General features: G+C 45.3%; 1 protein-coding gene across 1 annotated transcript in view; it reads right to left on the bottom strand.

Annotated features, from left to right (window-relative positions):
- Nucleotides 1-15,023, bottom strand: part of LOC142767584 (uncharacterized) — a 94,497-nt gene that overhangs the window by 33,714 nt on the left and 45,760 nt on the right. The window contains exon 4 of the mRNA XM_075869549.1: nt 13,139-13,164. Within this exon, the coding sequence (XP_075725664.1) occupies nt 13,139-13,164 (26 nt within the window). The remainder of the gene's footprint in view (nt 1-13,138; nt 13,165-15,023) is intronic.

Below are 15,023 nucleotides of genomic sequence, written 5' to 3'. Positions count from 1 at the left end.
AATATATTTTCAAATGCGGAATATTCAGCGGCAACCCTTGTGGAAACATTCAGTTTACTAACACGAGTAATTGCTGACTTCAGTATCTTGTTTATATAGGTTTCGTTGAACGGCTTGATAAACCCGAAATGTGAGGCCAACTCACCCACTGTGACCACAGTTTGCTCTTCAGTCTTCACGTCGTGTCTGCGGTAGTTGACCCTGTCTTGTTGCGATAGATGGTCGTTCTCGCCCTATTGCAAAAACCAGCGCCATTGGGTACAAGCGTCCAGCGCCATGCTTGATTATGGGCCTAGTATGGGGCTGGCACCAGTGCTTCCCAGCACAGGGACTGGGACGCTGGAGCGGCAGCGTCCCAGTACTGTGCGCAAAATGGCTTCACGTGGTTCAAACAGGGGTGCCCATTCTCCATAAATAAATATATATATATATATATATATATATATATATATATATATATATATATATATATATATATATATAAGCAAAATAGTGCGCATTCACTTTAGAAAATAACAAAAGGAAAAAATTAACGCTGCTTCACAAGATTTGAACTTGCCACCTCTTGATTACGAACTGAGTACACTACCCACTACGCCACGTCAAAATTTTTTTTCTTTCAATGAATTAAATTATTACCAGTAGATTACACAGAACATACTTCATCAGAAGTCAGGCAAACACACACAAGTGTCAAGAACGGGAAGCCACTCCGGAACGGGTTCATAAGTCTCGACAACACTGCGCACTTGAGCAGCTGCTTCTCGGAAGACAGATCTCATCGACCGTAGTGACTCGGCGTGTCTATCGATCATGCAATTTTTCCATAATGAATAAAGTCCCAACAACATAAACAAGTCGTAAAAAGTATTATCAGTCAGACTCTTTTTGAACGGAAGGAACCTAATACCATGAGCTGTGATTGGAAGTTCTTTTCTTAACCTTCTTTTTAGAATGTCCCCAAAATGTAAAGTATCACGACAATCAATAAAACAATGCTCTGTAGTCTCAGGTTGGTTGCAGAATCTACAATTCACTGTCCAGGGTACGTATATTGATTTTTCATTTAGCCACGTTTTCACTGGCAGCGGGGAAGTGGGCAGTTTAAGGAAAAATGTTTTCGCTGAAGGAGATATACACATTCTAGGTACACGCAATAATACATCGTGACCAGGCAGAAGTGATAATGACTTTCGATAAACATAATCGGGGAAAAGGTTATTCACAAGTGCAGAGGTTAAATTTGTTCAGTCAATAGTATACAAATACTCCAAGGTAAACCTGCCTTTCAAAAAACTGACAGTATCAACAATTTCTTTTAGGAATCCCCGCAAAGGCAATTCCTTAGCAACGCTTATTGTTACATGAATAAAAGGAAGGTGGTAACATAGACGGTCACAAAAAACCGCTAATAGAAATGGGTGGCACACATCTTTGAGGTAAAAAAATCGCAACACCAACTGTCGCACGAACAAATGCAGAAGGCCGAGGCCACCCTTTTCAAGTGAAAGAAAAAGATTGTCTCTTCTCATGGGCTCCCAGGAATAGCTCAAAATAAAGCAGGCAAATATCCTATCAAAGGCTTGAATTTGTACCCGAGAGCAATGCAACACCTGCAGAATATAAATAAGCTTTGATACAAGGAATATATTGCACGCTTTCGCTCTGGCAAAAATAGAAAGCTCTCGTCCGTGCCATGTTGCCACCTTTCGGCGGATCGTAGTTATCGCAAGCGGTCCAGTGTGGGCCGCTGTTACGATAGTTATCGAGAGGCACACCAAGGTATTTCATAAGAGTGGCATTCAAATGAATATTTGCGAAGACCGAAGGAATTTGGGCCCACATGCCTACCAGAATCCACTACTTTTATCAAAATAATGCTGGCGCCAGCGACTTCACAGAAACGTAAAGTAGTGTTGACTGCTTCTTGAACGCTGGGTTTATCAGCGCAAAAGAAGGCAATGTCATCTGCATAAGCTAGAACTTTTACTTCCTCAGCATCATATCGGTAGCCTCTGATGCTAGACTTTAGAAGCACACCTAAATATAATGATTCCAGATAAATTGCAAAAAGCGAATGTGACAGCGGACATCGCTGAGGTACAGATGAATTTACCTCTATTATATTGGAAAGTGTGCGATTTACAATTAGTCTGGTTGTGCACTTCTTATAACAGAGCGAGATACCATTGTATAGTACATCATCTTTTTGGGATTAGTACAGCACTTTTTGGGATTAGTTTTGTATGGCTCTGATAGAAAGAAGGAGGAAGTTCACCACGGTCATAAGCCTCTTTAAAAAGTTGTTCAAGGAAATGTATCAGAAGTTCCTGAAAATCTATGTAAAATTCGCCACTAAGGCCATCCGGACCAGGAGTTTTGTTTTTCTGCAACGTTGTTATTGCAAATCTAATTTCCTCTCTGGTTATTGGCCCATCTACAGTGAGTCTATCATCATCTTGTAACTGAGGCACAAGGGCGATGAAGCGGTTAGCTTCTTCCTCAAAATTCTCCTGAAGCTCAGCAGCGGTGAACAAACATTTCTAATATTCTTCAAATGCGGCTCTTATTTCACATATCTCTGTGCAAAGGGAACCCCGCGACTCAATTTGCAGTATATGTTTAGAAAGTGCGTATCTCTTTTCATCAACGAGGGATCTTTTAGTGGGTTCCTCTTCAGTGAAATGGCTAACACGGGAACGAATCTTAGCTCCTCTGTATAAATCTGTATCATGTTTTTGTATCTGTGCTCGAATCACATTTATCTCGTCCCCATACAATCCCAGCTGTTGACTTTCAAAAGTATGGAGCTTATGAAGTAAATCTTAAAGATAGTATCCTTCAGCTTTTCTTTCTTTGCGCAATTTCGCATGAAATACTAATTGCCTGATACTTGAATCTTTCTTTGAACCTTTCCCATTGAGCGAAAATTGGCAGCTGTCGACACTGTGTTACTTCTTGTACCGATTGTTTTACAATTTTAACGAAACAATCTTCGCGCAACAACTGTACGTTAAGTTTCCATGGGTCCCAGTTTAGAGGGGTTTTACGAAAGTTTGCAGGACCCCAAAAACAGTGACCAAGCAATGGTCTGTAAAAAATATGGGCTTACAGCATAATTATGAATGTGAGACCATAAGCTTAGAGATACATATACACGGTCAAGCCAAGCATGAGAGATGCCTTGAAAGTGCGTGAACCTCACCGAGGAAGGTGCATGCGCTCCCACATCTAATAAATTGTGGTCATTCAATAGTTTCTGCAGTAAGGCTCCACTTGCATCAGAACGATTGGTTATATATGAATGATCTCTCGCGTCACAAACACAATTAAAGTCTCCAAAAACTATAAAAGTTCTGTCAGTGTTCAGCAGCAAAGTTAAAGAGAGGAAAAAAGAATTCCTTTCATTCACTTTGGAGGGAGCATAGACACAGATAAACCTCAAATTATGGGAATGAAAAGATAAGTCGCAAAAAATGAGGCGTTCTTCCCCATCAGCATGTCGTGACGTCAAAATCTGATTCAAGTGCTTTCTAACTAATAAAGAGCATCCAGCAGATGCACCACGTGCTGGGCTGATGTATAAATTGTAATCTCGGAAAACTTCCAGTGCAAGATCGGCTTCACGAGCAGCGGAAATCTTAGTCTCTTGCACTGCAAGTACATCAATGTTGTACTGCTCAAGCACGTGGCGCAACTGCCACTGACGCCTTGCATTCCTCAAGCCACGTACGTTGAGTGTCGCTACACACATGAGAAACGTTAGCGCGGTAGCCATTTTGCTATCTTAGAACTTTTGTAGGTCACCTTCAGCCACAGGGCAACCTGTGGCTTTACCTCCTTTGCACTTTTTAGGGGCACTTTCCTGAGAACGCTGGCAAAGGCGGCACGTCTCTCGCTCCCCAAAGAAGGTGACACGTGGACCACATGAAGAAACTTGCTCTGTCGTGTCTGGCGCACTCGTTGTTGCTTCATCGGTGACCGGTGCCTGACGCATCCTTGTCTGACCACTACTCATTCCTTCTTGTTCCTCATTCTCAGGAGGCTTGTCGTTAAGGCCTTCCAAGTGGTGTTCTTCTACAGCATTGCATTCATTTATGCTTTCACCTGCATCGTTAGCGGTGTTATTTTGCGTGCCAAGTGTATCCATGGTCAAGTGTTCAGCTTTCTTTAAGGCACCTTCTGCTCCTCCCGCTGCTTCTCCTGTCACATCAAGTACCTCAGTGACATCCTTAAGATGATCCAGATGTTGCTCTTCTGTGCCTTGGCCGGAACGGAGTTTGTTGGCATAAGTTGACACGCAGGCATCTGACGAGTGGCCAAAACACTGGCACTGCAAGCACCTCGGTGTTTTGCACTGTCGACGTACATGCCCCACTCGCTTGCACGGAAGACACTGTGGAGGCCTACCGAGAATAAGTACGAGGCCTTGGTGGCCATAGATTCACATAAGGTGTAGTATTGAGCTTACAGTGATGGTGTTCTTAAGCTCCAAGGCAACGTCCCTATTTGTTGTCCTCCATTGTTTCCTTCCTGCACATCTCCATGCCTCTGTTTCAACGGAATTCACTACGCCGTAAGCTTGGAACGCCTCTTCAACACGTCGCGATTCAAGATGAGGCGGAAGACAAAGAAACATCACCTAATATTCTTGGTCTCCAGATCTAGCACCATGCACTTCAGCCCTTTTACACGGAGCTCACCACAAGTGACGAGTTTCTGTTTCGCCATGCTGCTTGCACACGTAACCATCCATACATGGCTCATTTGATACTGGCCAACTCCTATAATGTCCGCTGTGCTCACCATTTTAAGCAGCGCGTCACGGAAGTCTGGGGCACAGTAAGGCCTACCACACAAGTTGCAATGAAGGAAAACGGAATTCAAAACGTCGTTATCAGTTGGAAGACGTGGTAGGACGACTTTATAGCTTGAGTCTTGATCATGAATTGGAGTCGATTATCCTCGGCCATTGGCCGATACGCTGTTACCAGCAGAGAGCATTTTAGAACGCAGCCGATCGGTGCGGCTTCTTCTCCTTCTTCTACCACGCCGGTCTTTCTTCTACCACGCCACGCCACAATGCAACTGGTGGGTTGTAAAATGATTATTTCATTGAAAAACGTGCCTTTTGACTCCATGTGTACAGGTCGCACACTCAAGATTGACGCGATATTCCTTACCGAATAACAATTGTGTCTTGATTCGACAGTGACGAACGAATTTCGGGTGCCGAATGACGTGCGGGTATAAGCAAGAGCGCAAAGGTTTTTGAAGCATGCACATCTTAACTCTGAAAAATCTGAAATTGACTGGAGGAGCAGCCACAGATTATCGGCTGTTGCTGCCGATAGTTTTTTTTCCTTTGATAGTCGGTTCTTGCTCTTGCTACTGGTCAACATGTACAGATGTATTAAATTGTCTTGTTCGGTAGATATCCGCGCACAAGAGTGAGTATTGAGTACTTTTTTTGTGCAAACCACGATGTAGCAGTACACATTCAGTGTACCATATTACATATTTGCAGTTATATTGATAACTAAGAAACCACCGAAAAAATTACTAATGCAATCCACTGAAAAAGTCTGCCAGTGTGTTAGTTCACAAAGGCGTACCTAAATACGAACTCAAACTTTCGTGTTCTTACATACGATTCAGAGAAGTACCGGCTCCTGTGCTCCGACTGGAGCTTTCGGTGAGAGCCTGCGTTGCTGAAAGCACGACATATCGATCATCGCCGCTCCTTGTGTGGGCACCGCGCAAGTAGAGAAATGGTTCATTTAGGCTGAGGGATGTGTTAACGGTACTTTACAGTAATTCTTACACTTCAGAACTGTGCCTACTTAAAGTAAAAAGCGCCGGCAGCATTGACACCGATTTGGCCAGCACGATAGGCCTTGCTAGGACGGGGCACTTGGTAAGGCTGCTTTCGAAGCAGCTGAGTTGCGATGCTTGAAGTTTTTGTATTTGAGCTTTGCAACATTTCTAACTGTCACCTTAATTGTACATGAAGTAGAAAGTCAATCATTGGCAGAAATGCATATATGGAATGGCAATACTGAGCGACAGCTGTTTTTCTGGCCTCCGCTGGCAGTATACAGCGGGCGTGCCAGTGTACAGATATACTCAGTTATATCAATACCAACAATAAAAAACTTCCATAGAAATACTAATGCAGTCCGCTGAAAACGTATGCCAGGGCGTCAGTTTACGCAGTTGTACCAAACTACCAACTGGAAATTGCGTGTTCTTACATATTAGTCAGATAAGTACCGGCTAAGTGCGGCCATGGCTTTCAGTGGCAGCCTGCGTAGCTGAAAGCGCGACGCATCGATTTTCAGCGCTCTTTGTGCGAACATCAACCCAAGGCAAAATAGTTTATTTAGGTTTATGGATTCCTAAAGTATACATTACAGTTATTCTCACACTTCAGTATTCTTTGTACACGAAGCAAGAAGCGCCAGTAACATATACACCAATGCGGCCTGCACGACAGGCTTAATGCTCGCTCGGTGGGGCGCTGGGTAACACCGCTCTCGACATGGTGAGTTGGGATGGTTGAAGATTTTGCATTTGAGCTTCGGAACATTTCTGATACCTGAAGTAAGTAGAAGGATAAGCATGGCCAGACATTAATTTATGCGGTGTGGCGGAATCGAACGACAGCTTTTTTTTTTCTTGCCAACGCAGGTAAACCTTGCGAAGCGATCGAGAGAGCCCATTTACGTTTCGTCAAGTTGGCGGCAAAAACAAATTCCTGTTTCTGTTAGGAGTGGCGTGCAGCTCCTGAATCACAAGCACTGCAACTTGGAATTGTTAGAGCAATACATGGCTGATGCGAATATGGCCGGTATACGCGGGGGCATATGCGAAAAGAGTGCATTATAATTGCTGCGATACGTACGTGCGCCGCAAAAGTTACGTATTCTCGGTATCCGTTAGGGTAGCATCTCTCTGTGCTGTCGAATGAAAAGTTTTATGTTCAACGAAATCGAAACAAACCACGACACACGTTACAATAATGTGCATGCTGCGCTGGTAGAAACAGTGCGTGCTGCAGTATTCACCAGCGCTTGCCAGTGAAGTTTCCAGCGCTTCCTTCGCTTCACAGTGTGCACCAGTACCACAGCGATTAACCAACACCCCTACCGGTGCGACACAGCTTTCTCTCAGTGCGCCCAGCGAAGTGCCAGTGAATACAAATATGTACCAGTGTCTCCAGCGTGTGCCAGTGCCAAAAAACGTACTGGCATCACGCTGCGGACGCTGTTTATTTTGCAATAGAGCGTGCTCATTGATTTGCTCGTGAGTTGTGAGGTGCGTGATTGCCGAGGGCGCTGAACCCGCTCACGCCGCCACAGCGTGCACTTCAGGTAGTGGGCGTGTTCCCGGCCACACTGAGCTGGCGTTCCAAACTTTCATCGCAACTTCATTCGTACGAGAGACCTAAATGATGCCATAGGTTGCTCCCGTTGCTGAACAGGGTAAAAGGGTGCAGGACCATTCACAGTGTTTATGATTGCAGTGAAATCAGCGACGCACGCGATCGTCGACCGACATAGCCGTACTCGTACCGAGTTTAAACGTTGTAAGGCCCCACGCATGAGCCAGGCACGAACGAAAAGAAGTGCCCCGTGAATGTCGAAGATTACAGACAGATCTGTGTCAAAACAAACCAATGAACGGCTGCGGATGTCTCAGGGTAAAGCGAAACCTGCTCGCTACAAAATCTGAGGCTGAGGTGCTGTCATTCTCGTACTTGAAGCTAGTATTCATTCAATTCAGAAGCTGTTGCAAGACAGTCTTCAACGGCACGTGTTTTTCGCAGCACAAGTCAGCACACATGCGGGGGTGATGACAAAACCACAGCAGCGACTTGCGATAGTAGATGTGGCTCTGTGTCTGATAAATTAATACAAGTCACACCAAAACTGCTAGGAAACTGCCTGAGAAGGCTATTTGTACCCTACACACAGGCGGTGGACTTTCAAAAATATTTTTATACAACAATTTTTCTCTGAATTTTAGACAGCCCTCTATGGAATGGCTTGCATATATTTCTGCAACATATTGCCGCTCCACTCTTTCAAATTGCGAAGCTGACACAATAATTTCTGACTTCCAAAGGTGCTTTTGCTTCCAGGACGTTTTGCACAGAAGCGTTACTGTGAGAAGCATGCTCTTTTTTCGAGCTCACCGGTGTAGTGCATTTTCTCAACAACACACGCACACTGGTTGGCACAAAGGTCTCTTAAAAGCCAGTATTTTGACAAATCGGGCAAACTCAAATTGATTCCTATCCTCTAGTAGGTAGGCTAACTATAGTGAAAAGTGCTAAATGCACGGGGAACAACTTCAACATGCCAAAATAATCAATCCGAAGTGTAAATCACCGAGGATCTAAATGAGTAGGCGTGAAATAAAAGAGTAGAAACGCATTTTTCTGATTGTAAATAAATGAAAACGATGCTCATGTTTTACGTACACACACGTCCTTTATATTATTACAAAATTGAGGGTATAACGTCCCAAACCCAGAAAATGTTTATGACAGACGCCGTTGTGGAGGTCTCCAGAAACTTCGACCACCTGAGGATATTGAACTTGCAATTACCCTAACTACAGGAGCCTCAAATATTTGTGCCTCCGTCGGAAGTGCAGCCCACGCAGTCGGGAATCCATTCCAGAACCATCGGCTCAGAAGTGAAGTGCCACAACCACTAAACCACTGCAGCAGGGTGTCGTGCCTAGCATGCCAATATGACAATACATGTAATATTGCAGATCGCAGTTATATTGTGTGGTAGAAGTTTACATTGCGATAGGGTGTAAGAAGATGTAATTATCAATACAACTTCGTTACGTAAAACAGGCCACCCATTGCAGAAGTCAATGGCTCGTTACTGCGTGCCATTATCTTTAGACCACGAAGTGGGCGCTTAGCGTAACTGCGCGTGGTTTAAAGCCCACAACCCATTACACAGAATGCAGCCACATGTGAAAGCTTCACTGACACAAGTCACTTTCTAATTTAATGAATACATTGTCGTAATCCACAGTTGAAGCTTTTCGAGAAACAACGCAAAATAAAAGTATGCGCAATGTGGTCGAAGTAAGCACTAGGGACAAGATGTCGCAGTCATATTCCAATCCTAAAGGCGAAGCTTGATGATCCCCCAGTATTTATTTCAGAAATGACACGTACATTTAGTGAGAGTCAATGCAGGCAGGTTTTCATCATTACTGCTAACGCGTCTGAATAATGTAGCCTTCCTTGCTGCACTGAATGGGGAGTGCCAAATAGGTCTCTGATTGTGGAACCTTATTCTATGTACTGAATGTAATAACTCGATGCTCTCATACAGTGATACGCCCAGGTTATGCCTTTGCACTTTCGAAAAGCGTTTACTTATAACAAAAACAGCCAGAAATAATTCTCATTTGTGAAGGCATCGGAAGAACTGACCACGATATTTGTACCTAATACAGAAGGTGAGCTCCGAAAATTGGGGGACCCTTAAGCTTCGCCTTTAGGAGTTGAACGCGATAGCAAACTCCGTCCCATTATGCGTCCTTCAACCGCTAAGTACATACCTCATAATATCTTTTGACACACACACACACACACACACACTTACGAACGCGCACGTGCGCAAACGCGACGTATTTAAAGTAATGCAATAATGCAGTGACTGTGCAGTGTGGCCCTTTCTCTCTGCTAGTACGGCGCTCTGCTGTAGTCGAGACACGTTTCTTACAATGTCTCACAGTTGACACAAACACACACACACACACACACACACACTTACGAACACGAACGTGCGCAAACGCGACGTATCTATAGTAATGCAATAATGCAGTGACTGTGCAGTGTGGCCCTTTCTCTCTGCTAGTACGGCGCTCTGCAGTAGTCGAGACACGTTTCTTACAATGTCTCACAGATGACACAAACACACACACACACTTACGAAAGCGCACGTGCGCAAACGCGAAGTATCTATAGTAATGCCATAATGCAGTGTCTCTGCAGTGTGGCCCTTTCTCTCTGCTAGTACGGCGCTTTGCTGTAGTCGAGACACGTTTCTTACAATGTCTCACAGTTGACACAAACACACACACACACACACACACACACACACACATTTACGAACACGAACGTGCGCAAACGCGACGTATCTATAGTAATGCAATAATGCAGTGACTGTGCAGTGTGGCCCTTTCTCTCTGCTAGTACGGCGCTCTGCAGTAGTCGAGACACGTTTCTTACAATGTCTCACAGATGACACAAACACACACACACACTTACGAAAGCGCACGTGCGCAAACGCGAAGTATCTATAGTAATGCCATAATGCAGTGTCTCTTCAGTGTGGCCCTTTCTCTCTGCTAGTACGGCGCTTTGCTGTAGTCGAGACACGTTTTTTACAATGTCTCACAGTTGACACAAACACACACACACACACACACATTTACGAACACGAACGTGCGCAAACGCGACGTATCTATAGTAATGCAATAATGCAGTGACTGTGCAGTGTGGCCCTTTCTCTCTGCTAGTACGGCGCTCTGCAGTAGCCGAGACACGTTTCTTACAATGTCTCACAGATGACACAAACACACACACGCACTTACGAAAGCGCACGTGCGCAAACGCGAAGTATCTATAGTAATGCCATAATGCAGTGTCTCTGCAGTGTGGCCCTTTCTCTCTGCTAGTACGGCGCTTTGCTGTAGTCGAGACACGTTTCTTACAATGTCTCACAGTTGACACAAACACACACACACACACACACACACATTTACGAACACGAACGTGCGCAAACGCGACGTATTTAAAGTAATGCAATAATGCAGTGACTGTGCAGTGTGGCCCTTTCTCTCTGCTAGTACGGCGCTCTGCTGTAGTCGAGACACGTTTCTTACAATGTCTCACAGTTGACACAAACACACACACACACACACACACACACACTTACGAACACGAACGTGCGCAAACGTGACGTATCTATAGTAATGCAATAATGCAGTGACTGTGCAGTGTGGCCCTTTCTCTCTGCTAGTACGGCGCTCTGCAGTAGTCGAGACACGTTTCTTACAATGTCTCACAGATGACACAAACACACACACACACTTACGAAAGCGCACGTGCGCAAACGCGAAGTATCTATAGTAATGCCATAATGCAGCGTCTCTGCAGTGTGGCCCTTTCTCTCTGCTAGTACGGCGCTTTGCTGTAGTCGAGACACGTTTCTTACAATGTCTCACAGTTGACACAAACACACACACACACACACACACACACACACACACACACATTTACGAACACGAACGTGCGCAAACGCGACGTATCTATAGTAATGCAATAATGCAGTGACTGTGCAGTGTGGCCCTTTCTCTCTGCTAGTACGGCGCTCTGCAGTAGTCGAGACACGTTTCTTACAATGTCTCACAGATGACACAAACACACACACACACACTTACGAAAGCGCACGTGCGCAAACGCGAAGTATCTATAGTAATGCCATAATGCAGTGTCTCTGCAGTGTGGCCCTTTCTCTCTGCTAGTACGGCGCTTTGCTGTAGTCGAGACACGTTTCTTACAATGTCTCACAGTTGACACAAACACACACACACACACACACATTTACGAACACGAACGTGCGCAAACGCGACGTATCTATAGTAATGCAATAATGCAGTGACTGTGCAGTGTGGCCCTTTCTCTCTGCTAGTACGGCGCTCTGCAGTAGTCGAGACACGTTTCTTACAATGTCTCACAGATGACACAAACACACACACACACTTACGAAAGCGCACGTGCGCAAACGCGAAGTATCTATAGTAATGCCATAATGCAGTGACTCTGCAGTGTGGCCCTTTCTCTCTGCTAGTACGGCGCTTTGCTGTAGTCGAGCCACGCTTCTTACAATGTCTCACAGATGACACAAACACACACACATACACACACACACCGGCACACACACTCACACACTCACACGAACCCGTGCGTGCGCAAGCGCGATGTGTTTATAGTAATGCAGTGACTGTGCAGTGTGGCCACTTGCTTCTGCTAGACGGCACTCTGCTGTAGTCGAGACACGTTTCTCACAATGTCTCAAAGATGGCACACAGACATATACACACACACAATCATGCGTGTGCGCGCGAATGGTACTATCAGTGTCAAATGAAACCCTAACAGCGGCAAGCCTTTGCGATAGCCTAGTGCGTGCCGTCCATTTATCACCATTGACAGGCGCGCACAGCTTGCTCGGCACCTTTGAGCATATGTGTGTGCCGGTTCGTAGTGATCAGTGGGCAGGCGCGCACTATACTATTTTTAAGGCTTGCCGCTGTTCAGGTTTCATTTGACGCTCATAGTACATACAGGTTTTTGATCTAAAGCAAGAATCGCAAGAATCAAATTTCACGCCATTAAGATGGTTCACAAAGCTTCACAGATAGCAGCACATTAGCTGGCATTTGCAGTTTGCTTGATGAACGCCTCTTGAAAGGCTTGGTATTTTTTCTACTAGATGGATACTGTTGTTCATTTCTAGAGCTGTTTGAAAGTTCTTCTATATTTTTAGCGGCGATGGCTGCACTTTCCCGGCTTTATTTGACGTAGCTTGATGGCCTCCCAAATGCGCCTACAAATCACCGATTGGGCTCGTCTTCGTTGTGATACCTGTTGAACAAAATGCGTTAAGGATACTCCTTCCACTACATGGCATTTATCTAGTGTTTTGTCTCGTAGCAAATGCAAGTGATGTCGCAGCTTTGTCGAAGGACTCCTGCTTGCCACACGAATGGCCCGGATTCGATCCAATATAGTACCGGTGATTTTATTCCTTGGTTCATTTCCTTTTTCTCGATTTTTCGCTCACAACCAACGGTGCCAACACCGACGGCGGAATTTCTACGACGCGAGCTCTCAACACTATTGCGTCAATACCACTGACGTTTTTGTCAGGCAGACTCGGCAACAAAATTTGCTTGCTTTATCCAAACTACTCATCTTAAGCATGCCATCTATGTTTAGAGAACGCATGAAAGATGAATTTTTTCATTCAAATATGTCCAAAATGTTATTATGAAATATCTATGCACGTATAAAGCAGTATGTAAAGTTACTTACGTCTTCTACATAGCCATCCAGTCTCTCTGTGTGGTACCATTTCCGTCCATTGGCCCAAAATAAAGAATACGAGAGTTAAATGCGTGTCACCAATATAAACTAGCTGACGCATTACACGCTACTAAATTTAAAGAAACAAGAAATAGTTCTCAAATATACTTAGGTACTTATATTTTAACAACCTAAACATAGATTATCATTGATTGTTCTCTAGAGTTTAGCTGATAAGATTAGTGAGATGACACCTGTTTTTAGGAGATTATAAAAAGAAACCTAGTTCTACTAAGTAGATCTTCTAACTTTTGCTAGACTAGAGTATGGAATAGCGCCGGGCTTAACACTAGGCCCGGGTTTGAGGTGCCACCTTCTGTTGACCCGTCCCTCAAAATGACTCAGTCGTCAAGATTGTTCCACATATGTTGTGTGATATATATGTGTGTTCAATATGTTTCATTGAGAAAACGCCTTTTAATGTGAAGCAAGCTATTTCGTGAATTGTAATGCAGGGCAAGTACTTGTTTTGATTATTGAATATGGGGCTGCTTGATATATTAGTCACCTGTATAGTTTACATTTCATTGCGCTTTTGTTTATTAATTACATTCTTCAATAATTTTATTCGAGATATTATTTTGTAGCATTATGATGAATACAACAGTGAATATTGATATGAAATATTTATATCTATAATGCCACGTTCCATTTCACATGTTTGTACTCAATGCTGAAATTCGTGAGCATAACCGTTGCTTTGCCTCCCCGCAGCTCTACAATTCCTCTTGCGACGCAAATATTTCGGGTGACCAACAGATGCTGACTGCCTTCAACGACGCCTTCCAAGTCATGTGATTTAGGAGCGCCGACTGAAATAATGACGCTTGAGCGAGGCGGAATGGTGACTTGTTCTTCCAGCACATTCAAGGCATGGTGTCTTGATGGCAGGCGCGGCGGTAGTGCTTCTTCTGTGGATAACGTTATCGGCCTTGTTTTTAGGTTGATGACAGCACCATGGAGGCATAAGAAGTCCATGCCAAGGATGACATCGCTCGAGCAACGCTGTAGGATTACGAAGTCTGTAGGATAAATACGGCCGTTAATGGTGACTCTCGCTGTGCAGATTCCTGCAGGCGTTACGAGATGACCTCCGGCTGTGCGGATTTCAGGGCCTTTCCAAGCTGTCCTAACTTTCTTTAACTTCGCGGCGAACGACCCACTGATGACAGAATAGTCGGCTCCAGTATCGACGAGAGCAGTCACACTGTGGCTGTCGATAAGAACGTCGAGGTCACTAGTTCGCCGTCTCGCATTACAGTTAGGGCGTGGCGTCGGGTCACGGCTGCGTCGGCTTGTTCTGCTGCTTCCATGTTGCGTCGTCCGGCCACCTTCGGTAAGTGAGCTTTTGCCTTCAGTGCTTTGCCTGGTTGGGGTTGTGTTCAAAAAGCTCCGTCGCGTCGGCGTCGTCATCGGAGGATCTTCGGTAGTTCGTCGCACAGCAACCGCACCTCCATCGGTTGCTGCCCTTAGTTTCCAGGATACGGGCTAGGAGACCGGCCGCGCGTAGGGCCAGAGTACTGCCGGGGGTGCGGTGACATGCAGCGGCTGGGCGACGGCGAACAGGAAGGACTTCGTGGTGTCCATTGAGTTCCTGCCAGGTAGTCGGCGATGTCACGTGGCCGTTCCCCTGGCTGCGGACGTGGTGCATCGACGGCGAAGCCACGCAGTCCCATCTGTCGGTACTGGCAACGGCGGTAAGTGTGTCCGGCCTCGCCGCAGAGGTAGCACAGTGGGCGGTGGTCAGGGGTGCGCCAAACGTCGGTTTTCCTCGGCGCACTGCGCTGGCCCGATGGCGAACGGTAGGTCGTCGGTGGGGGTGGTGGCGGCGGTG

This window comes from Rhipicephalus microplus, chromosome 7, assembly GCF_043290135.1.
Source record: "Rhipicephalus microplus isolate Deutch F79 chromosome 7, USDA_Rmic, whole genome shotgun sequence".
Classification (NCBI taxonomy): Eukaryota; Metazoa; Arthropoda; class Arachnida; order Ixodida; family Ixodidae; genus Rhipicephalus; species Rhipicephalus microplus.
This window is presented reverse-complemented; position numbering and strand designations above follow the sequence as displayed.